General features: G+C 37.1%; 1 protein-coding gene across 4 annotated transcripts in view; it reads left to right on the forward strand.

The window, feature by feature from the left end:
• Positions 1-26,120, forward strand: part of COL28A1 (collagen type XXVIII alpha 1 chain) — a 589,571-nt gene that overhangs the window by 548,251 nt on the left and 15,200 nt on the right. For all 4 annotated transcript variants that reach the window (XM_055137085.1, XM_055137093.1, XM_055137081.1 and 1 more), the window contains exons 28-31: positions 20,096-20,164; positions 20,738-20,818; positions 20,907-20,942; positions 25,109-25,145. In XM_055137085.1, the coding sequence (XP_054993060.1) occupies positions 20,096-20,164; positions 20,738-20,818; positions 20,907-20,942; positions 25,109-25,145 (223 nt within the window). The remainder of the gene's footprint in view (positions 1-20,095; positions 20,165-20,737; positions 20,819-20,906; positions 20,943-25,108; positions 25,146-26,120) is intronic.

The raw sequence follows: 26,120 nt of genomic DNA on the forward strand, positions 1-26,120 counted from the left end.
AAAAAGAGGATGCACTTTTTCAAAAAGTGAATATTTTTCTTTATATTTATCATCTTAATTTTCTTTCATAGCATTTACTCAACAAATATTAACCATGTGCCTATGATGACCAATATACATATTCATGGAGATTACCCCAGGCCAAGAAAATTTAGAGAAATTGTATATAATCTTCTCCCAAAACCCATTCTCTGCTTTTTTCCTTCTACACAGGTGCCTATTTGCCCTTGAATACATCTTTCTTTTTCTCTTCTTACATTACTTTAAGTACACTTTTAAAATAAAAATTAATTTGCTTCATTAAAAAAAAGCTCAAAACATACTGTGTAGGAGGAGAAAATAAGGCCATATGCATTGCAAGAGATGAAACAAAGTTTTCATTGACTCATTTCTTTTTTTAAAATTTTTTAAATTTTATTGAATCACTGTGAGATAGTTACAAGCTTTCATGTTTGGGTTACAATCTCACAATGATCAAACACCCATCCCTCTACCAGTGCACATTCCCCACCACCAGTATCCCGGGTATATCCCCCTTTCCCACCCTCCCCCTGCCTCTAAGGCAGACAATATTCCCCATACTCTTTCTCTACTTTTGGGCATTACAGCTTGCAACACAGACACTGAGAGGGTATTGACTCACTTCTTACTAAGGAAAAGTTAACTTAAATATTTTTACTTGATGCTTATTTCATTCCTTCTTACCTACTTAGTTGGTTCCAACACTTAATGCACACACTAGAAACATTAGCCTATATAGATTCTCTAAACATCCTACAAAACAATTTTCTTTTACTCTAAGACATCTACTACATACATTTTCTTATATGCCATCTTAATAGCTGTCTGTGTCTGTGTTGAAAGCAGTGGATAAAAAGTGACATGGGGGTGAGCCATAACTAAGGAGCTGGCTTTAGCTAATCCACACACCACATTGCAAGGCCCTTTTTCCTGTGACAAAATAGTTATATAACTATCAATTCTTATTGCATAAGATAATAAAATTAAAACCAACTTGGACAAGCAGAAACAAAATGTTCTGAAGATTAACTCTGCTTACTGTGCTGATGAAATCATAAGCTGGAAGAGAATCCTATTAATTTTAGCAAATGTAGAAAACAAATTGTTTTCTAGAGTAACCAGCTGCATTGATGGTGGTTTCCAAACTATGAATGAAAAGAACCCAAGACCTGACAGCACAGCACTTCATTACAAAATCCTATTACCTGCTTTTGTTTATTTTGTCAGAACACAATAATAATTACTGGTTTCGGTCCTTCACTTTGCATTCCTGAGACCTTGGTATTCCATTGTCACTGTCACTGTCATCCTATTGCTCATAGATTTTATTCAAGCAGGCACCAGTAACATCTTCATTGTGAGACTTGTTACTGTTTTTGGCATATTGAATATGCTATGGGTAGCTTGCCAGGCTCTGCTGTGCGGGCGGAATACTCTCAGTAGCTTGCCAGGCTCTCTGAGAGGGACAGAGGAATCAAACCCATGTTGGCTGCGTGCAGGGCAAACACCCTACCCACTGTGCTATTGCTGCAGTCTGGTATTCCATTAGGATGTTAAAACTTGGGGAAGCTCAGACAGTGGGTAGAAAAAATTTGGGGGAAAAGTTTCTTCATTGGAGATTGAGGTAAGCACCCATTCCTGGCATACTCGATGGCATGGCATCAATGACAGGATGACTGGAATGTAATGTGCCATGAGGTCAGATGAGAAGCGGTTGTGAGGTTTCGCATAGAGAAACCTGACATAAATAGTGTTTTGAAAGAATGGCTCTCATAGCATAGCAAATAGAATGTGGGGGTAAAGGGCATTGAGTTACAATGAAAGCAATTGGTAAAGTGAAGCTGAGAGTGAAGAGACGGATGTTGGAACATTACATGACTAAAACCCAGCCGTGAACAACTGTGTGATTGTGTATGTCACTGTGATTCAACAACAAAAAATTTTTTTAAATGCAGCTGAGATATGATGGTGGTATAGCTGAGGGTGGTAGTGGTAGAAATGTGAAGGGGCATTGTGATTTTTGGATGGGATGTGGTATAAAATAAAGGAGTCAAGGATGATTCATATTTTTGGCCTGAACAAGTGGCAGAATGGAGTTGCCTTTTTTTTTGAGGTGAGAAAAAACATAGGAAATTGGGTGTGGGTATGTAGATATAGAAAAAATAAATTTACATGGTGTTGAAGAGATAGTACAGTGGGAAGGGCACTTGCCTGACATTCATATGGTCCCCATAGTACCACCAGGGGAATTGCTGAGTATGGCCCCCAAATAAAGACAATCCAAAAGTACACTGTCTAAAATTTAAATGTGGGTATGAGAACTTTATTTTTATTTTTGAAAATTTTTTATTTGTTTCTAGACCACACTCAGCAATACTCAAGGCTTACTCTTGTCTCTGTACTCAGAAAACACTCCTAGCACGGTTCAGGGAACTCTCTTGGATATTCAGGATTAAGCCCAGATTTTCCAAATGCAAGGCAAGCGCTCTGCCCTCTGTACTATCTCACCAGCCCCCTAGAGATAGTATTGAAACGGGGGTCAAAGATATAGTGCAGCTGGTAAGATACTTGCCTTGCATACAAATGACCCTCTTTGATCCCCAGTACCACATACAGTCTCCATTAATCTCTAGGAGTGACCACTGAACTCAGAACTAGAAGTTAGCCTTGAACACTGCTGGATGTGGCTCAGCCCTGCCACTTACCACCCAAATAAATTCTTGAGACTGAATGAGAACATGTGCTAGTATCTCTGGGTTGACCTTTAAAAATGCTGCAAAGAATATTATTATATTTTCCTATGTTTATGCTAGTATTTTCAATGCACTGTGTTTTGAAAGGCTTATTCTATACCTATAATTGGCAGACTTTTCTTCTTTATATTGAACTGAACTCTGTCCATCTACAGATTTTTCTGCTGCTTCTAATCCTTTAATGTGTTTTTCTATTTTGCTTTGAAATGAGTCTAAGCTTATAAAAATTTATGAATACAATTTCATTTTATAGATGTTTATTTCTTTTATGTTAAACTAACTCCAGTGTTTCCAGTAAACTAACATCCTTGAAGTAAGCATGGTTTAAAAGCTGAGTTAACTTTCTTAATAACTGAATTTTCTAGAAAGGTATTCTTTTCTTTTTTAGTTTATTGGATCACCGTGAGATAGGAACATTACAAAATTGTTCATGATTGCACTTCAGTTATAGTGTTCCAACACTCATCCCTCCACCAGTGTAATCTCTTAGCACCAATGCCCCAGTTTCCCTCCCACCCCTTCAAGTCACCTCCCCACCCCAGTTGCCTTTATGACAGGCACCTCTCTCTTCTCTCTTTCTCTCTCTCTTCTATTTTTCTTTCTTATTTTAGACATTATGGTTTGCAATACAGATGCTGAAAGATTATCATCTATATCTCTTTACTTGCTTTCAAGACTCAGCTCTTGTTCAGAGTGACCATTTCCAACCAGTATTGTCATAATGGAGAAAGTTATATTTTTAATAGGAGATGGTGTCTGTTTGTCTTTCTATGTTGTTTTATTACATTTCTTGTTATCAGATATACCAACCTTAAATGTACATTGTATGATACAGGAAGATCAATCTTTAGGTTGTCAACTATATTAATGATTATTCTATCATTATGTTGGAAGCAATGAAAAATCAGTAAATGAAGAGGTTGGGGATATCTTTATAGAAAATACTATCTATAGGTCCTATTATATCCTTTTTCACACTTGAAAATGAATTCTATTCATTTTGCTAAAAAATACATGTGTAATGTAGAAGGTAGGTAAGATAGAGAAGGGACCAGAAAGAGAGAGAGTGAAGAAAAGTGCCTGCCATAGAGGCAGGCTGGGAGTAGGGAGGTGATGATGAGAGGAAAACTTGGGACACTAGTGCTGGGATATATACACTAGTGGAGGGATGGGTGTTGGAACATTGTATAATGAAACCTAATCATGAACAGCTTTGTAAGGGTCTATCTCAAAGTGATTCAGTAATAAAATCTTAAAAATTAATAAATAAAATAAAATAAATTTACTGATGATTTATTATTAGTAAAAAAGAAATACATGTGAATATATTTATTGTTTGATTTTTAAAATAAGTTGATTATATTTAGCTATTAACTTTTTTTACTGTGATAAGAACATTTCACATGAGATCTAATTGGCTAATTTTTTCTTTCTTTTTTTTTTTTTTGTTTTTGGGTCATACCTGGTGATGCTCAGGGGTTACACTCAGCAATCACTGCTGGAGATGCTTAGGGGACCATATGGGATGTCAGGGATCTAACTTGGGTCTGCCATATACAAGGCAAATACTGTCACACACAAGGTAAAACTGTTGCTCTGATCCTAATTAGCAAGTTCTTAATTGTACAACAGATTATTGAAACTCACAGTGGTGAATTTCTAGAACTTATTTATCTTTAATACCCACTAAATATCTAATATTCCATTCTACATAGCCTCAGGCAACTACCATTCAACTTCTGCTTCTATGAATATAACTATTTCTATTAACTCATATATAAGTTCAGTCTAGCAGTATTTGCTCTTCTTTGATGCTTTGTTTCATATAGTGCTCCTGTATTTACTGTAGCACTATTTACAATAGCCAAGATATAAAAATAACATACAATTTCATTGGTGGGTGAGTGGATTAAGAAGATGTGGTATAAACATACAAAAAAATTCTTTCTGTCCATGGAAAGGACACTTCTGGTATACGCAGTCATAAAGATAATCCGATAATAAAATAAGCCAAACTTTTATGTAACTTTAAGTGAATTACAACTGAAGTAACTCCAGGTTAATCAAATGCCAAGCATGTTTGTCATTGAAGGAAATTCCTGATTTTTGTATAGACCCAGATCAAAATCAGTCAACAAGTAACTACAAGACATAAACCTCATAGCATTAAGCAAAATGAGGCAAAACCCAAGAAAGAGGATATAGATTTTACCCTTAAAAAATGAGGAAAAGTTATTTTTTGCAACATTATTATACTCTTAAAAAAACAAAGTTTGTATATATACAGACAAATACACACATACTTTGTATATATCTATGTAATTTTATATAAATATAACATGTATTTGCTTTTATATACATATAAAATAAATATATATGCCTCTAATAGTACTAAACAAATTTGAGAGCGCCAACACATAGTAAGAAAACTGTTCTTGAAGACTTGATACATATATATTTCCTTATGTCTACAATGTAATTTGTCTGCAGAGAGTGCATTTTGAAGAGCTGGTATCTACAGAGCAAATAATATCAATATTTTGAGTATTGGCCTCCTGCTATGCCTTTAACATACTTAACTCATTTCATTTCATAACCAGTAAAGTAAGATTTAAAGTAGGTAAGTATGATTATATTTACTTGATAGACTAGGGATATGAAATGCCCCAAAGCTATGTCTTAGCAAAAGAAGCCAGAGTATTGGTCTGCATACACCACTGGTTAAGTCAGGTCCAGTTCTTAACCAGTGCAAGGGTTAACAAGTCAGGGGTGATTGTGAAATTGCAATAAGATAAGGATGAGTTGCCAAATTAACCCTCATATTCAAGTCCTGTTTAAGCAATAAAAACACAGGCTGGCAATCCTCCATGTTGTTTATGATAGCACTAAATTTGGGGTAAATAAAAATTAACCTCCCACCTAGACAAAATGTCAAATAACATTTAGGATAGAAAACTCAAAGCCAACTTCAGAGCATTGGTTACACCATTTTAAACTGAGGCTGTCTAAAGTGCATCAGTGTCTGTAATGTTTTCAATTACCTAAGTAAATGACATTAATTGGAACATAAATGAAATATCTTTGGCCCTAGAGAAGTTCAGCATTAGGCTATGTATAACTACATCATTGTGGTCTCAAAATTGTAGATGAGGACATTGCATATTCATTTCTAGTTCTCTGAAAATTAAAGGGAGGGATTTCCATTTTGGTCACCTTAGGCTATTCCTTTTTTTTCCCTTTTTGGGTCACACCTGGCGATGCACAGGGGTTGCTCCTGGCTCTGTCCTCAGGAATTACCCCTGGCGGTATTCAGGGGATTGTATGGGATGCTGGGAATCAAACCTGGGTTGGCCGAGTGCAAACTAAATGCCCTACCTGCATTTAGTTTGCTCCAGCTTCCCCCACCCCACCCCAGGCTATTTCTATGTAGTGTGGGTAAACTACTAGTTGCACTGAACTAACACTTTACAACATAGTGTTCTAGATGCCAAAGGCAACAGGCACGAAGTTTCCAGTTAAATTGTCAGGAGATAAATGCCAAAATGTCTGACTTGCATATTGGAAGCATCTGATTTCACTTTATAGAAGCAAGTAAAACCCTTATTAGCACAAGACCAAAATGTGTTTGCTGACCAATCTGTATACTCAGTATTATTTCAGCCATTGTAATGTTCTTTGCACTACATGCATACTATTTCTTTAATTTCTATGCATGCACAGAAAGAGGCACATAGAAGAGTTAATGTTGTGAATTTCCTGGTGAAATGTATTTTCTGAGAGGGCATGTTGCTGTTGCTGCTGCTGCTTTTTGTGCTTTTAATTCCTTATGGAGAATAATCAGTTCATAGAATTCTAGTGTCTTTCAGTACCTATAATCCTATGTGACAAGAAATAAAACTCAAGGAATAATACAGAGGCACAGTCTTTATTCACATCTCCATATAACAATTTAAAAAGAGGCTGGGGGGGGGGGGCTGGAACAATAGCACAGCAGGTAGGGTGTTTGCCTTGCATGCAGCTGACCCGGGTTCAATTCCCAACATCCTATATGGTCCCCTGAGCACCGCCAGGAGTAATTCCTGAGCGCAGAGCCAGGAGCAACCCCTGTGCATCACCGGGTGTGACCCAAAAAGCAAAAAAAAAAAAAAAAATAGAGGCTGGTGGGGAAGTGATAAATCAGTGACTTAAATCAGTGGTCATTGCAAATATAAGACTATGCATGAATCTGCAGGCACTGAGCTTGGGTAAGAGCTGTGCTATTTCAGCCTGGCAGCTCGGCTGTCTCTGATGTCAGAAAGCACTACAAGTGATTTCTGGTTGCCCCCTAGCCACATGTCTAAGCTTCACAACTAAAGGGTACAACCCACAGAGAACACTGTGACTAACAAGACCATGTACATAGTCAGGATAGAACCCCCTGGCAAGCACATGCATGAGCACTACCACAATCCCAGTTAGCCCTATATCCAGAATGCGTGTGAGCAGCAGAACTAAGGGACAATAACCCTAGCAAACACTGCAGCTAGGGCTGTGACCCCCCCCCCCCCCCCCGCCAATCATTGTAACAACTATAACAAAGGAAAGGGAATGGAAGGGTAAATGATTTTTTTTAAGTTTTAGAGAAAGAAATTAACAACAGAGTGGGTGGGAGAGGAAAACACTGGAGACAACTCAAGTGGTACAGCAAACTCTGGGCCCTAGGTTCCATCCAATGAGTACCACCATCACATGTGGCCCTTCTATCCTGTACTTTGATTTTAAACTCTTTATTTGGGCCAGTATAATAGGTCAGCAGGTGGGGCGCTCTTTGCACATGACTAATTGGGTTAGATCCCCAGCACCACATACAGTCCCTCAAGCCAGCCAGGGATGATACCTGAATACAAAGACAGACATAAGCCCTGTATAGTGCCCAGGGTGACCCCAAGACAAAATAAAATATGTTGTGTTCAAAGAAATGTTTCCATATGACTTTTTAATGTCAGTGCTGCCTGTAGAATTTTCACATGAGATGGATAATGCAGGATGGCTGGAACCTAATTTGGAAGAGTCCTGGCACTGCAGGCACTGTGCTTATGGTAGATAAGAGGTTATTGGTGTAAATGAAAGAGCTCAAGATCCACTACTGGCTCTGATGTGCTCCACATAAGAGATCACATCGAACTTTCAGACAGGAAACAATTCAGACTGCAGTGAAGACTGGATGAACTGTCACACTGAAATAGCCTTTTTGATCAAATTAGATTTGTAATATAAAATCTCAACCGGCTTCCCTTTCACCAGAATCATATGGTGTTGCTATAAAGTAAGCATCATTTTTATCAGCCTTCACAGCTTAAAGTGTGACAATGAAGACACATTCATTTTGATAACTGTAGCCACTACCTTCTGCTTATGTATAAAACTTCCGATTATATTTTTCTGTTCATCTTAATAGAAGTAACTCACCATACATTGCCCTTTAGTGTTTCTGAAGTTTACGAAACAGAGAGTCTACTTAACTCTAGTTAGAGTCTTCCTTTTGTCCAGGTTACATAGCCAAGAATGAATGGTTGACATGCCTGGTATATTTAGGATTTCTAAGTTGATGTTTTATGAATAGTGTTTGGTCTTTTCATTTCTTTCTTTTTTACTTCTATTCCAAGGAATTTAGACAAGGAGGCTGCAGCCTATTCATCAGATTACCACTCAAAGCCAGGTCCCAATTATCAATATCAGCATCACCAAGGAACTTGTTAGGAATCATCACTTTTTTGATCCCACGTGTCCCTAATGAATGAACAACCAATTCTGAGGGACAATCCCTTGTTTGAAAGTTTCTTAGGAGATGTCTGATACACACCAAAATTTGAAAACCACTTTATCAATGACAGAGTGGTATGAGGGAAGTTCCACAGTGGTATGAGGGAAGTTCCACGTTAGCTGCTGTAGAGGCAACTGTAGCTATACAAGTAGTAGTCCCCACTGTCCTTGAACCCTTGCAGCACTGCTGAAGTGGCTTGTGTAAGCAGCAGAAAACCTCTGAAATGAGTCACAGTACTTCTCTCATGCTGAATCCCTTATCTACTTTGTTCAATTACATCCAAGACCAGTGCTACAGGAGCTCATTACAAAGTAGACCTGAAACTTAGCATTGGGCTTGAGAACCCCAAATTACTGATTCATTGGATATGTATTGCCCAAGAACTTCATGTCCAGCAGGTTTCTAGGTAATGCTAATATTGCTGGGTGAGCACTGGCTTTGAGTGATAGTCCAATGGACTGGCTCCTGCTGATGCTACTTTGCTGGGCATAAAGACTCCTCATCATATGACTCAGCCTTATCTCAGCTGGGAAATTTCAATGGACACTTTATTTTTTTAATTTTTTTAATTGAATCACCATGTGGAAAGTTACAAAGCTTTCAGGTTTAAGTCTCAGTTAAACAATGCTCGAACACCCTCAATGAACACTTTACTGTGAATCTTTATTTTATGATTTCATTTCTACCTTGGTCCTCCAAAATATATTATAAAATATCCCTGGTATTGGCCTGAAAGATACCTAGGTACCCATGGGAGTTGGGGTAGAAGTGTGTGTGCACAAGGCTCAATTAAGGGAGTTTAGAGGCTGTGCTCTCTAGGTAGCTTCTACTAAAAGATGGCCAGTACTCACATCTCCTCTCTCTACCATATGTACCATAGACCATGTCCTGTAATAGGCCCTTTAGAACGTAGAAAGTAACACAAGAGCAAATTCTTCTTTGGAAGTTGGGGATAAGTGAGAGAAATTGGATGTGATCATCCAAAATTATTAGGAGATACTTGTAAGAATGGGGCTCTTACCCTTGGCTGGTGTGAGAGAGGCTTAAGGAAAACTTTTATGTGCTTGGTAGCTGAGACTTGCTCATAAATGAATTGAGTATGGTTAAGGAGCATATTGAAGGTAATAACACAAAGAGATTTCCAATTCTGGAAGACTTAGGGGCTGGGGTAAATAAAAAAAGAAAAAGCCAGAAAGGAAAGTGGGAGTAGGATTTTTGTGACACATGGCTTTGGTTCTGAAGTGGCAAGAAATGGAAAGTTCTAGAAATATATATATATAAGGATTGACCTGGAGTTTAGAGACTGGAATAAGTACCAGGGATCAGCAAATTGTAGATTATCCTTATAGGGTGATGCCCAGGGCTCTGGTATGAAGAAGTTATTTAGAATAATGAAAGTAAGAGACTGTTATAGACATCTATCTACCCTTAGGGCAAAGGGCAACTGAAAATTAACTTTGAAGATGAGAACTCTGATGATACAAACCACTGGAAATAAGAGAACAGAACAGGATAGCACAATTCACATGACCAACCTAGGGAAAATTCCAAAATCCCCTGCCTCTCCAACTGAGATAACTGCCATCATCCCTGTTAGTATATATACATTGGTTCTGCATGAATATTTAAATTCCATGCAAGATATTTATGAAATTTGGCAAGATTTACAGAAGGTATTTAGAAAGGAGTATATAGGACAAGCTAATCTATGCAACTGAATTCAGATCAGAAAACTTCTTGAAACTATTTTGCTCCTTGTACTGTGACTAACATTGTTTTTAATTCTAGCATTTGTATTAAGAACAATTTATTTTTTAAAAGACATTAAACAAAATCACTAAAAAATATTTTTAAAAAATGTAAGTAGCCCCTTAGCACTTCCAGGAGCTACCTCTGAGTACTACTGGGTGTGGTTCCCAAAGAAAACAAATATATGGGACTAAACTTCTATGAATCTGATAAAAAAAAAAAATCCTCAGAGTGACATCACATTTATCCATGATTTATCCATAAATTATAAAACAATTGAGTTGAGTGGCTCAGTTGTTGCTGAAATTATATGCAAATATTCATGTGCTTCTTGTTCACTTCCTCTTGTTTCTTTCTGCTAGTAGATAAAACAGACAAACGGAAAGAGCAACTAAATGTTTAAGAGAATGAGTATGGGAAAAATATGCCCAAGCTGAAGACATTTCATTGTGACTGTTGTGAGCTGAGCTAAACCAGTTTGGTCCTTTGCCAATTGTCAGATTTGTTTCTGATGACTGTCAGTCGATTCTGGAGATTGAAAGTCAGTAGGAGTTACCTGTCCTCCTAGACAACTGTGTTATCAAATGGCATGTTTTATAATAAGCACGTTTCAGAAAGGATTCTATGTTATGCAAGCTTAAAACATGCACTGAAAGGTTGTTCCAAGTTCCAAGATGTATCTTTTTAAGCATTTTGATCACTAAAGACAAATACTACATATTCTCACAAAGGGACAAATTAACCTGTCAGCCAGATTAGATGAAAAGATTCTTCATTAAATAATGAGGGCAGTAAAAACCTGTTCTAAATGAGGGCTAGAATTAAGATGCTCTGTCAAAGGTATTTGGTAGATTAACCTGGTCCTTAAAACCTATTCACTCAGGAGTAACTAACTTGTAGCTTTCTAGATACTACATATCTTGAATCTCCCTTATCACTCTAAGGATAAATTTTTGCAATCGTCCCTGAAGAAAATTCAGATAGAAGTATTAAATCACCTATCCTTGAAATACAGGCTTCTGATTACTATATTTCAAGGTCTGATACAATTCCTCTAAAGTATAAATTCAGTTTAATCTGCATATACGTATCTTCATGAATCTGTCAAACTGAAGTGTATTAAGATGAATTTAATAAAGACTAAAAGTCAAATTACTTTTGACTTTAATAGGGGAAAAGTCATTTTGGTGGGCTGAATAATGACTTTTCAAGTGTTTATGATCCAATTCTAAGAATTTGTGAATATTACCTTATAATGTACCATGCAGTTATTCGGATTATTTGGGTAGGTTCTAATATAATCAAAGTGTCCATATAAGAAAGGATTAGATTAGATTAGATTAGACTATAGCATAGGCAATGGTTGAAAGAGAATGGTAGAGTGGAAGAAGATGGAGGACAGAATTAAACACAGGACAATTAGAGGTTGAAAGAGTTAAGAAAACAGATGGAAAGAGTCAAGGAAACAGATGCTCATCCCAGTGTGACTGAAGAAACCAGACCAATTTAGACCTAGACTTTAGCTCAGTAAAAAACTGATTTTGATAATCTGACTTCCAGAACTCTAAGAGAGTAAATTTATGTTATGTCACCAAATTTGTACTAATTCATTGCAGGAACAATAGGAAATAAATATAGCCTTCAAAATTAATGCCAGCAGCATCTTGGTCTGACTAATGGATGTTTCCATGGGAGCTATTTTGAAAACTGTTGCTGGACATGTCTGATAGTTCTTGAACTGTTGAAAAAAAAAAGCGGGGCCTTAAATTAAAGGGCATGTAGAGAATGAAAGAGGAAAAAATGGTGCAGGTTTTAAGATGTTTATAGAATGACTCAAAATCAGTCTTGAACCATAAAAAGTACATAATTTTCCAGTTTCTTAAAGGACATAATGGAACTAGATCACTATTTGAATGAAAATCAAGTATAATGAAGCCATGTTGTTGTTCCATTAAGCCCTTTGGTACCATATTCTGGTCAGGTACCAGGTGAGCTGGGCTACATTTCAACAAAAGGCCTGCCCAATAACAGGTAACTCAGTCGTTGATTCTATTCCTAATCAAATGGAATCTTTATTGAGCAAACATTAGGCTGTCTTTGTCCCCATTAGAGAATGTTAACATCAAAATGGGGCATTAACTTAAAGGAATTCAATTCTACAATAGATAAGATTTTAAGAAACTGGAAGCACTTGATGACCAGTTAGAAAGAATTGGAGTAACTACCTGACTTCTACCTCTATAACAAGATAGAACTGAGGAATAAAAATCAGCAGAGCCTCTGTTTGGAGGAACTGTTAGATTTGCATTGGAAAAGAGAATTACTATTCAGTATTGCTGGGAAGTCAGATATAATTTGAGGTGACATGGTAGAATTGCAAAAGCCCTAGTTTTAACACTAAAATACTTGCTGCAATGATTATGATAAACATTTAATAAGATTGTGTCTCACTTTATTTGTATCTAGCTCACTCCTTTGCATGTAGGCACACGTTTGCCTTGTGATAGTTGCTAGTTAAAACAGGAAGTTTGAATAATCAGAACTTTAGGGAAAGGAGATATAATGCCAAAATACTGAACTAGTGGGTTGTTGTAGTAGTCTCTGGAAAAGCACCTTCTACCTTCATATAAATTATTATGTATTCCATAAGCCAGTAGGGGAAAGTGTCATTTTCCTCCTAAAGTGAACAAGCTGTCATAATAACATAGCTGTCACAGAGCTTACAAAAATAATGCTTTCTAATATAGAGTGGTTTCTGGATTCTAGGTCAAATACTAGTTGACCATTTAAGGAGGTCACTGCATTTTGCTATCTACCATTAACCCAATGAGTCAGCATCTTATATAATACTGGCTTCTTTATTAAATCTGGAGAAGGTAACTTGAATATGCTTTTACTACCCATCTTCATTTTTACCATTTCTTTAGGTCCTAGTTATCAATAATCTGATCACTATCAAAAGGGAGGGAAAACAAATGAAAGATATAGACTTTTCTTTATTTCTAGAATTTTTGGGTGGCCACAACAAAGTATTGGGTTCAGAATTTTAGTTTGTTCATATAACTGTATCCACTGTGACACTGTCATCCCGTTTTTCATTAATTTGCTCCAGTGGGCACCAGTAATGTCTTCATTGTGAGACTTGTTCTTACTGTTTTTGGCATATTGAATACACCATGGGTAGCTTGCCAGGCTCTGCCATGTGGGCAGGATACTATCGGTAACTTGCCGGGCTCTCCGGCAGAAGGATGGAGGAGTCGAACCCGGGTCCGCCATGTGCAAGGCAAACAACCTATCTGCGGTGCAAACACCCTACCTGCTATCGCTCCAGTCCATAGCTATATATAACTGTATCTAGTAAAGTAAATTCCATATGTAAAATTCTTCCTCCATGCATAGTTTCTATGTCTAGTATGCTCAACTTAAAATTAATCTGACTAGTGACTAAAGGTTCCAGAGATTTCCTTGTTTTCAGTCTGTTATTAGGTCTCTGCAATTTCTCAAACAGATTTACAAATCTTCAAGGGGGCACAGTAGGACACTCACCCTTCAGTTGAGTTGAAAATAGTGCAGATTAGATCCATTTATAATTATTGGATTTAGGCCTATTTTTGTTTTCAAAAAATACAAAAAGGTACTAAAGCAGTGAATGAAAAGGATGTAAAGTTAAAATATAAGATACTGAAGTGTCTTCACCGAATTGTATTTGGGCCATATTCACATATCATGGTTTGGCTTTTCTCTTAAAATTTCAGACCAAGGAATTTAACATTTCTTATATCCCAGAACAACCAAAATTTTTTATTCTTTATAGTAGACTTTCTAGTATATGTTTTTAAAACCTAAAATAGAAATATTTGTATTCTGAATAATTTTCTCTATTATCACCTGTGAAGTGATAGAGCAAACTTGGGAGGCATTAATTGAAACAAGAAGGAAAATAGTGGTTAAGGATTCCCTTTCAGACTGTCCTGGGCTGGAACCTATTTTCTCTATCAGCGTTTATATGATCACGATGCAGAAAATTATCTCATTACATTGGTAGATAACCAGAGCAAAGCTTATAAACTGACTATATCCAAGCATAACAAAGCTCCTGCTGGCTTACAAGGTTAAACTGAGGTTGGTATGAATATAATTCCTGTAGTAAGAGGTTTCAGTAACAGTGTATGTCACCTGGATTCAAGAGCTGAGATTGTCTCCAATTGGTGGAAAGCCACAATTCTGGTTTTGCTTTTGATCACTTGGTCTACTTTTAGATTTAGCTACCCGTACTTTGGGTAAAGCATGCATTAGCATCTACAGCATTGCTAGGTCAACACCTAGAAACGTATATTAATTCATTCACTTTAGACTTTTTTAAAGCTTTTTGAGTCACACCCGATGATGTAGAGGGGTTACCCAAGAATTACTCCTGGCTGTGCTTGGGGGACCATATGGGATGCTGGGAATCGAACCCAGGTCGGCCGCGTGCAAGGCAAATGCCCTACCCGATGTGCTATCGCTCCGGCCCCTGGACATTATTTTAACTTTCATTTCAAACTGACTTCATTCAGACTTACAAAATGTTGCAAGTATTATTCAAAGAGTTAATTCCCACATACTCTTCACCCAGATTCCTTAAATGTTACCACTACCATATTTGCTTTATCAAAGTTTTTGTGTGTATCTATATGTGGGCATATAAACAAGTTATTTTTATGAAACACTTGCGATCAAGTTGTATAAATTCTTCCTTTGTCCACAAATACTTTATAGCATTTTATATAGTAGTACATTCATCTAACAGTAAAATTAAAAGATCAGAAATTATCATTGACACACTCCTATTTAATCTATAAACCATATATCCAGGTGTTCCCTAGTTCCTCCTAATTTGTAAAAGAAAACTTTCCAATTCTTGATAAAAAATTATAAACTGTAAAATGTACCCTTTTGATTTATAGTTCTTCTGATTCAACTAAATGACTAAGAAACCCCCAAGAGTCTGGATATTTTTCTATCCTCCACAAACAGCTGGACATCGTTCAAGATCAGTGGCCCAAGATTCATTACTGGAAATTTTATTGTTTCCTTCCCCAGCTGCTATAGGACATTCTCTCTGACCTAAAGGTGACTTGAAGTCCTTCTCCCAGAAACTTAGGATTCTGTTCCACCGCAGCTTTATGCCTTTCCCTGGGCTATTGCTACTCACTCCTCATGGTCATGGTCACTAGAGAAGCTTCTGGATTCTTGCTCTGTCTTTTGAATGCTAGTAACTCTCCCAAGAAGGACCCTAGAGTCGATACAGATTTCCCATGCTCTCAAGGGCTCGTTTCTTTTATACTGACCACACCGGGCCTTTTCAGTTGGTTAAGACTTTTTCTTACCAATTGATATGATATCTGGCATAGGCAGGAGGTAAGTAAATGTACATGTCCTTGCTCTCCATGTAGGAACCTATGTTTTCCTACGGTCATGCTTTCCAAATGAGTCAGTTGTAGCCACAGCTCTGTGAGGGATTCAGAGAAGATAAATATATCATTTCACTGGCATATTAGTTAGTATGTCATAATTGCCTCTAAGATTCAAAACAGCTTTCTCTAGTTTTCAGCAACCATCTAAGATGTTTGCTATGTTGGATCCTCTACAAATTTCATCATTCTCTTTACTATTATCTTACTGACAAAATACTTGAAAAGGAGAACTGTTTTTTCATGTCATCAGTTAATGAAGAAAAAAATATTATCAGAATATTCAGGTAGCTATGCATTATCCTTAGAAACCTCTCTCAGAAGCTAAAAAAAAAATCAACTGAAAAATTGAAACTTCAGCAGGCCAGATCTGAGGGTAAGATGTCATGGTTAAGAAGCTGGGGCTGGAGTGATAGCACAGTGGGTAGGGCGTTTGCCTTGCACATGGCTGACCCGGGTTTGGTTTCCAGCATCCCATATGGTCCCCTGAGTACCGCCAGGAGTAATTCCTGAGTACAGAGCCAGGTGTAACCCCTGTGCATTGCCTGATGTGACCCAAAAAGAAAAAAAGAAGAAGAAGCTGGAAAGAAGCTGGGTGTAAGGGAGAGAGGGTGGGGAAGAAATATGATGGCAACCAGAAGAAGCACAGCATCAGGATGGCAGTGGAGGACCTTGGGCACATTGGTGGTGGTAAGGTGACTGGACACATCAAAACTACAAATGCTAACATTTTTATAAGCACGTGATCTAAACTATAATGATTACATTTTTTAAATTTTAAGAAGAAGCAAGGATTGAATTAGTATATAATTATACTTCAGATAGACAGGTTCTTTCCTGTAGTTTCTTTTGAAATCATTATCATTTTCCTGAGGGGGGGGAAAAACCTGATTGGATAGCAAACATTCACCCCTGCCAAGCTAAGGCATGGACTGACTTGCTGAAGGTTTCTAGCCACATTGGAAAAAGAGAGGGAGCCTTCATGTATTTTGAAGGAAAATTGATGATTAAAAGAAAAAAAGCACGCCACCTTTTGTTATAGGAAAAACCCAGCTGCCTGGAATGGCTGCAGTGTTAACAATTATATATGAAAAATCTGTATTATAAAGTAAAGCAAAATGCATTCCCGTACATGGAGCTTAAACATAATTGACTCCTCTGAGGTTTTACCCTCAGGCTAGTACCAGGAGCTACAATAAATAGCTTTTAACTTTGCTGGGAATGTGCTATTTCTTAGAGATAGCGAATCATGCTCATTTATTGAACACCTTCTATATTAACTGCCATAAAAACCAGAAAGATAGTAAAAGAAAACAATCATTATGAATATATGTCCATAAAGTATCTAGTTCTTTCTGAACCCACTTTGTCTAAATAGATAATGCCAAGGACCATTCAGTGCCATTGTTCACCACATCTCTCTCTCTTACTGTCCTGTCCTCTGGAATTGGAACAAAACCAATCATAGATTTCCTTATACTGTTCTCCCTCAGACATTTACTCTTGCTTATACCTAGTTCAGAACCCTTAGACTTCCAATTAACATCCCAGTGCTCTCAAAAATCTCCCTGACAAGCCAAAACTATCTTTTCAAGCACCTGGAACCTAGTCGAATAATGCTGCCGACAATCATCTTTACAGAGTTGTCTTAGAAAATATACACCAAGTGTCATTTACTAATGCACCATTCTTAAGAGGATAACTTTTTGATCATTATTTTCTTTTTAATTAGAATGGAAAGTGGCAGAATCCTAGGCAGAAAGTTTTTGATGTTTCTTCCACACTCTAACGGGACACATAGTCTGCATATAGACAGGCCCCTCTATCCCCTGTGTTCCAACTGAGACTGCAGGAGTCCCCATTAAGAGACTGTTTTTCAGTATTGAGATTGATCTATGTCCACACATTCCTTTACTTCTTCATGATAACTGTATTAGGAGCACAATCCTTGGAAGCAACAGAATTTTTCTCTTCTCTCTCTCTCTTTCTCTCTCTCTTTCTCTTTCTCTCTCTCTCTCTTTTTCTCTCTCTCTCTTTTACTTGGAAGTCAAATGTTGCTTGTCTACTGTTTGGGGTTGTTGAATTGGCACCAAGCCCTTCTCAGTTTTCTGGGGCTCTCAATACCATAGGATGTCCTACTCAGGATAAAACAAATAAACAGAAACAAAGCTATTTTCTCTTGATGACCTGGAGCATAGTATAGTGGGCAGGGCACTTGCCTTAATTGCAGTATATCTGGGATCCCTAGCAGCACATATAGCCCCCCAGGCCCTTCCAGGAGTGATCTCTGCACATAGAGCCAGGATTAAGCCATGAACACCCCTGACACTTCCCTAGCCCCTCCCCCTCCAAAGCCCCCATTTTCTCTTTATTGTTCTTTTTTTTTGCTTTTTGGGTCACACCCGGCTATGCTCAGGGGTTACTCCTGGTTCTGCACTCAGGAATTACTCCTGGCGATGCTCAGGGGACTACACAAAATTCTGGGAATCGAACCAGGGTCAGCCATGTACAAGGAAAACACCCTACCCGCTGTGCCATCGCTCCAGCCCCTCCCCTATTTTCTCTTGACTGTAAACTAATTCAATACCAGTGATCACTGCCTTTCTTCCTCCTCTAACCAAGTAAGCAATTAATAGAGGGGAAACTCTGTTCACTGGTGAGTCTCCTTGAATAGACTTGAGAGGCTTCTTTATAATACTGCCTATTCCTTCTCTCTGGGCCCTCTATGCTGTAGCATTGTGCTTACCTCAAAAAAAAAAAAGATAAACCACTACCCCTGTGCCTCCCTGCCTCCCAGGTCCAGGGCACTGTAGGAAAAACAAAGGGGGGGTCTCGGGTGAAGACACTTCCAGTGAGGGATCTCTCTGCAGTCTGACCATTGTAAGGAACTTGTTCTAAACCCTCTAGCGCAGAGAATTGAGGAGGAAAAACTGTATCCTGATTTCTGTATCAATTTAGAAATGCAACACAGGCAATGATGAAAAGGGCCTTAGAATTCAGCAAGCTGGCTCATTTGTAAGGGGCTAAGGGTGTGGGCAAAAGGAACTGGGCACTCATGTCAACTAGATAATGTACACTTGCAATTTGTTTTATTTTGTACTTTTTTATATGAAGTTAATTTCAATGAAAGGCTTTCATCTGAGAAATATGTGCACAAATATATGAGTATTCATCAAAGAATTATTTGTAATAGTAAAATGGTAACCTAAATGCCCATCACTGGGACTGTGGTAAACCATAATTAACCTGTTTAATGGAGTGCTGGTCAGCAAAGAAAATGAACAAACTAACACTAAGCATATGTACCCAAATAATTTTCAAGTAAATAATTATGAAGTTTAAGATACAAATTAGCGGCTAGGTAGATATGGTCTTCAACAAGTTTCTGTGATCTTCTTCCAACAGTGTCTTCCAAAACCTGTCCTACATCTGGATAGGTGACTGTCAAGCCTTAACAAACTTATGGAAAAATGCATGAGCATTACCCACCCCCAGACTTGATTCCCATTTAGTTAGCCTGAGGATTCTATCAAACATACCAGTGTTTACTAAATGTGGTCAGGATATCTTTGAGAAAAAAATTTAAAATAAGCAAATCAAATCCCAGGAGCCCATCACCCTTTAAACCTTCCTCACAAAATTATCTAGGATTACATAGAGTAATATAGGGGCCGAGAAGTACCAATACTATGACTGTGTACTCACTAGTTATTATTCTCAACATCAAGAAAACCTTTAAAACATATTTTGTTCCTGGACGGAGATAACATTAAGAGATAATACAGAAAGTTTAAAAATATCCTGAAATAAAAATTTACACATTTTCTAAATTAAGGGAGGGTTAAATTTAAATAAATAGATTCATGCTGCTGCAAATTATCAGGGATTAACCTAACAGTGTATGGTGAATTACATAAATAAATCCTTGATATTAGTTGGGGAGAGATACTCATATTCCTTTTTATACTATTATTAAGATAATACATGCCTCTAATATACCAGAATTATAGGAAAATGTAGGTGATGCTAAAAAAATAAACATTAATACTACAGTTGTTTATTATTTCTGAATTAGTTGGTAACCTATTCACTGTTTGAAATCAGCAATATGGGAATATTTAGGCACATACAATACATCAAATTCCTCATTTCTAACCCTGGTTCAGTAATCTGTAAAATATTGAGTCCATGTTGAATTTCTCCCCCAAAATTTAAAGAATGCTATATGCAGTTCTAGAAATTGCAAGTGGGTTTCTGACCAAAAAAAATTCTCAGTTATTTTGGAAAATTAACACAAACATTGCTTTCTCATTCAGGGGGAACAAGGCCCTCAAGGCTTTCCAGGAGTGAAAGGCATGATGGGCCGTGGCCTCCCAGGCCAGAAGGTAAGGTTTTCAGTACCTCAGAGAAATGACAGGCTCACGATTTCAACAGTTAGGTTTGAACTTTGGAAGGGGTCTCACATGCCATCATTCTCCTTACAATTCTCCTTATAATACTTTTCAGGGAAAAATGAGTCTATTTGAAAATAGATGTGCATTTCTTTTTCTAACTGCAAACATGTTTACTTTATAAAGTCTTATTATCTTAATACTTAAATATCAGCTGATAAAAGAATAATTCCTTAGGCATACTACTTGGATACTTGGAAGATACCAGATAACTCAGGCATTATATTATTGATTAACTGTGCTTCTTGAATGCCATAATCTGACCCCATAGTCTCACCAGATCTCTTCTCAAGAGCATTGGTTTATTTTGAATTCATGAATTAAATTATGGACTAAGAGGATATAAGTAAAATGCCCTTTAACCTCCCATCCCCCATAACATATTTTTATTAACAAGAACAACAGGTCTTCTGGAAAAGTGGCCAATTGCAAATAAACCAAGCTTTAGAATTTTTCTTATTTGGCTTTAACATTACATTCTAAATGATTTTTTTTTATATTATAAAGGGAGAACATGGAGAACGAGGTGATGTGGGAAAGAAAGGTGATAAAGGGGAAATTGGAGATCCTGGATCTCCAGGAACACAGGCAAGAAGTCTTTCTAAAGTGTTTCTATAATTTTATACATTTTCCGGTTTCTACTTATATTGACTGTCACTCTTCTCCCGCAAAGTAGGGGTTACAAGGACCAAAAGGAGACATAGGACTTACCGTGAGTATACATCCTAAAAAGTAATGAGGGGGTTATGCTTGGAAAAATATTACATTTGTGTTTTACCCTTACATATAGGAATTGTTTTTTAATAAGAATCCTAGATGCTATTTCAATGCAACATTTTTATGCGTCCGTTGTTGAATTAGATGCATAAGGAACTTGAATCTGAAAGTAAGGGAGAAACAAGAGCCACGGCCCATGTCAGGAATCATAGTGGAGATGTGTTCTGTCAACTCTGATAGAAATGGTCACATGGAGGTGACATATATATATTTTTTTGTTTTTTGGGTCACACCCAGCAATGCTCAGGGGTTACTTCTGGCTTTGCACTCAGGAATTACTCCTGGCAGTGCTTGGGGGACCATATGGGATGCTGAGGATCGAACCCGGGTCAGCCGCGTGCAAGGCAAACGCCCTACCAGCTGTGCTATCGCTCAGGCCCCTGAGGTGATATTTTTTTAAACAAGAGAAATGAACAAGTGTCAATGACTTTTTATTTTACATTAACTTTTTACTTCAGAATAAAGGCTCTTTCCCCCCCATCACTCTCCAACCAGCTCCTTGAGGAAATGTTCAGTGAAAAATATTGATCACAAAATTAGGATTACTCTTATGTATTGATTCACTTCCTCTTCTTAACCCCTCCCCTATTTCCCTATCCTTCTCAGTTCTATAGTGTAGGGGGTAGGGCAATGTATTTTAAAGCCCATTTGTCTTTTTCTCTCTGTTATTTAACAATACAAATCAGACCTCACAGATACTGATAATGGATTAAGCAACTACATAGGCAGCAAATCCTTCCTAGAAGTTGAGGGGAAAGCATATGATGAGAAGAATGCCACCTAAACTTATACTTTTCCTCCTGCCCCCAACACTGACAGTATGATGGCTTCCTTTATCTATTCATTGTTCATTCATTTCTACACTATTTATTTGACATGTATTCTAGGTCAGGCTGAGATAGGCACTAGGGGAACAGTTGAATATGGAATAAAAGAATGTGGAATATTTGGTGATAGTGGGCTGCAGTGATTTTGTACATCAATCTAAATATTCACACTATTCTATCCATGTCACCTGAGCTTTAATTAAAAGATTAAAAGATGAAATACTTAAAAGACTCCAGAATAATAACAAGGAATGAAAATCCATGTCTATGCACTCAGGGAATTCACAGAACAATGTAGAGAAAGATAGAAGATGTTTACCTACAGCTTGATAAATGCTAGACTGACAGAAATGGATATAGGATTCTAAAGCAGGCACAGTGATTAATGGTAATGTACAAGAGCAACACAGATTTTTATCTTTTGAGCAGGTTTTTAACCACATGACCAAGAATATAATTCTGAAGAGTTTTGACTTTATAGATTCAATGAAAAGAGACTTGCAAGAAGGGAAGAGTAAAGGAAAAATTGTCTGATATGAAAATCTAGTGTGTGGCAGGCAATATTAGATGTCTTCACAATAATACCATCCTGAATAAGTACTGCAAGATGCCTAGGATCCATTCATTGAAAATCCACATTGGACTTCTAATCCTTCAGCTGCATCCCAAACTCAGGAAGACAATTTTATTCCTTTGGATAAAAGGGAGTAATCACCCTCAACATATGATCCCACTATACATAGGACCTCATAATTATTAGTCCATATGACCCCATATAACCATTGGAGAGCTGACAACAATGGTTTGGATTATTGGGTTCACCCAAGAGACCTTTCATGCATGTATAGAAATGAAAACAAAACTCATACAGGCTAAGGCCTTTTTTTATAGGACAGGTGGGATGGGATCCAGTGGGAAGAGTCTTCAATAAATGACCTTATCTTGCCCAAGATCTCATGTTAATTTTCCTTCTAACTGTTGTAGGGCAGGTAGCTTTAACTTCATTTCAGTGAAGGCATACTAAGTCAAACAAAGAGCTTGAGCAATATGACCAAAGTTATCTTATTAGCGATTGCAGGACCCTTATAAATAGAGTTGGATTGTCTGATACTAAATTCAGGCTGTTCCTCCCACCCGTTAATGCTGTTCTAAGAAGGGCCTTTTCCTCTCCCACCCCCATCTTCTTGATTAAAAATATCCCTGAATAGCTATCAATTTCAGATTCATTACAGACTAACAAGCTCGCCTTTTAATAGGCAAGTCCTATTGATAGAGTTCAATGTTTTAATCATTCATGCCAGGTCTTCAAGAGAGGACTATTTCTCCACCTGGTTCCATAAATATCAGCATTTTTTAAAGAGTCTGTCCTCCATCCTATCTTCCCTGTCTTCTAACTCTCAGGAAGGGTGGGATATTAAATACTCTTTAATATCTATTGAGTGGGTAGGGGCATATATTTGATTAACTTTATACCATAGTAAGATATTATGGAGAATGAAGATCATTTATATATTATAAACATAGTATAGAACATGTTTGACAGATGGGGAATGGTTATGTTTCACAGATTTTTAAAAAGCTGAGAACCTGTACACTCTACAATCTCATATACCATCTACCATCTACCTGACTCAACAGCCAATGGTATATTGACATCCCTATCATGTGTTGTCCCTGCATGAACTCCTTTCCTGAGCACCAGATTATATCCTACTCCCTACTGGACACTTCCATCTGAATATGCCATAGCCGCATCAAATTCAGCTAGCCGCAAGCAGAACCCATGTTCTTCATTAGTCCTCCACAAACCCCCATTCTCCTCTTTCCTGCCTTAGCAAGTATACTATCATTTAACCACTTTCCTTCATCCTGTCTTCTAATTACTAAGTCAAACCCTTTATTTTTCCTCTGAAATGTTCCTCCAAGTCACTGTATTTTAAAGCCCTAAGAAAAAAAATTCTGTCTCCCAAGCAAACCTACTTCAACAAAAGATAGAAATTAAGAGTGCAAGAGGTGAGATGATCACATACTTCTCAGAGAATAATGAAATACTAGAACAATTGTATATAGGAAATTAAACATATGATTTAATGTTTAATAAAAAAAACTGTAGCCATAAAACTTGGCATGAAATATTTTCTCTAGGTATCAAAATAAAACAAATATATACATTACTAGAGATATAATATGGATACATATATATGTGCATTTCCCTTTAAAGACATATTTTAGTCTGAATTTATTAAGCCCTTTCTAAATGTGGAAAGCATGTCAAGGCATTAAAAATATATGACTTTTAATATCCTCATTTTACATAATTTTATTGATATTCTACTGGGATTTCCTTTTAAATGACACTTTGAAATCATTGAATTTTATTCACTCTACAGTAATATAAATCAAGCTATATTAAAATATCCTGAATTTTCCCCATATTTATCTTAAGCTATGTCATCAGCTACACATCTTTACCCCAATGCCCTCATTATAATTTTTTCTCAAAAAGTTTCCTTTTCATTAATTTTGATCTTAGATTGGGCCCTGTGCTCTTTTCTGTTGAGATTTTTCTGTACTTCTATTTCTTTTATCTATTCAGCTGATCAATTCTTTCAGTACCCTTTCAGTTCTTTGCAAAAGCACCATTAGATGGGACATTCACAGATTTCCTTCTAGTACCCAACTCAGCTCAGACCCTTCTGATAGAGCAAATGGGCTCAGGACAAGGGACATTAAGATGCATGAACATCTTATGAACAGTCAGCAGGGAATATTAGAAAACTAGAGAGGGGTCTCAAATTGTGGGACCAGAAAAGAGGGGACAATGCAAAACAGCAGAGAATGAATTCTCTTTTGTCTGGTTCTTGCCTGGCTGCTCAGTACATGTGGTTAAACTATGTGATTGAATTTGTTCTCTAAGGCTTTGTGGCACATAACTTTGTGGGAAGAGCTCCATGTGTATTACCTCTTTTAACTAATACCACAGCCCTAAGATGCAGAGTTGGGTCATCTAATATGTGATAGTCATGATATCACTGTATCACTGTCATCCCATTGCTCATTGATTTGCTCAAAATTCTGAGCAACTGCTATTTCATAACTCAAACACATTTTAGTCATGCTATAATAGAACTGACCTTTAATTTTATGGCATTTATTTCATTCTTGTAAGAGAGCAATGAAATGAAAGGGCTCAGTGTTGATGATAATAAGACATACTTTTATGAGTATAAGAAAAATTTGGTTATAGATTAATATTTTTTCCTTTTTCTTCCAGAAAGAAGAAATTATCAAACTTATTTCAGAAATATGTGGTAAGATATGACAGAAAAAAGATATTTCAAAATACAAACCCAACTAATGTCCTATGCTGGTGACAGTGGCAGGTTTACCAAGGAGATGAATGTAACTTAGCTCATAGGGAACTAAGGCCCATTTAAAAGCCAATGGGAAACTGAAAAGAATAGTAAAGTTTATAAGAATCCTGATTTAAGAAAAAGAAATAATCTTTTCAGCATGGTTAAAAAAGCATGAAGATGTGACCTAGAGTCTGTGAGCAGTTAGGTTTTTTTATAAGCATAGTGATTACTTGTATTTATTGATATTTATCTGAGCTAAGGAAGCAATACACAAAAAGATAATATGACCTTAGGATCTCCCTGATATTTCAGTCCACCTTGCTGATGATATTGTCAGTGTTTTTCCTGAAATAAGAAGCCTCTCTGAGTACTCTTTTAAGACTCAGTAGGAGCGGCTATTCTTGTGTATGGTTAATGTTTTTAATCTTTCACCCACAGATGTTTTATTTGGCTTACCTGTTGGCAATGCCCATACATAAATATCTATTTACATACAGGATACAGCTGAAAATTAAAGTACTAGCTTTCAGATTCAGATTAAATATGAATGGTAGATAATGAAAAGCAAATTTATAATTGTGAAAGTGTCTTAGGGAGAGGGAGATAAATGTAATCAGAAAGGCATAGTCAGGGATGCTGACTTTCAGAAAAAATTGGAGGGCACACCCAATAGTGCTCAGGAACTATATCTAGCTCAGTGCTCAGGGGATTCTGTTATCCCAGTAATCAAATTTAAGCATTCTGCATGCAAATGCATTCATTATAGCCCCAAGGGAATGCTAGCTCTTGAGAGATACTTAAGTTTTTAATTTGAGAAATTGGCACAAATTGTTTATAATTTCCTTGAATTGTGTTGGTTCCGTGTGTGTGTGTGTGTGTGTGTGTGTGTGTGTGTTGGGGTGTGGGGGGGTTAACATCTTTTTTTTTTTT

Source organism: Sorex araneus, chromosome 1 (genome assembly GCF_027595985.1).
Source record: "Sorex araneus isolate mSorAra2 chromosome 1, mSorAra2.pri, whole genome shotgun sequence".
Classification (NCBI taxonomy): domain Eukaryota; kingdom Metazoa; phylum Chordata; class Mammalia; order Eulipotyphla; family Soricidae; genus Sorex; species Sorex araneus.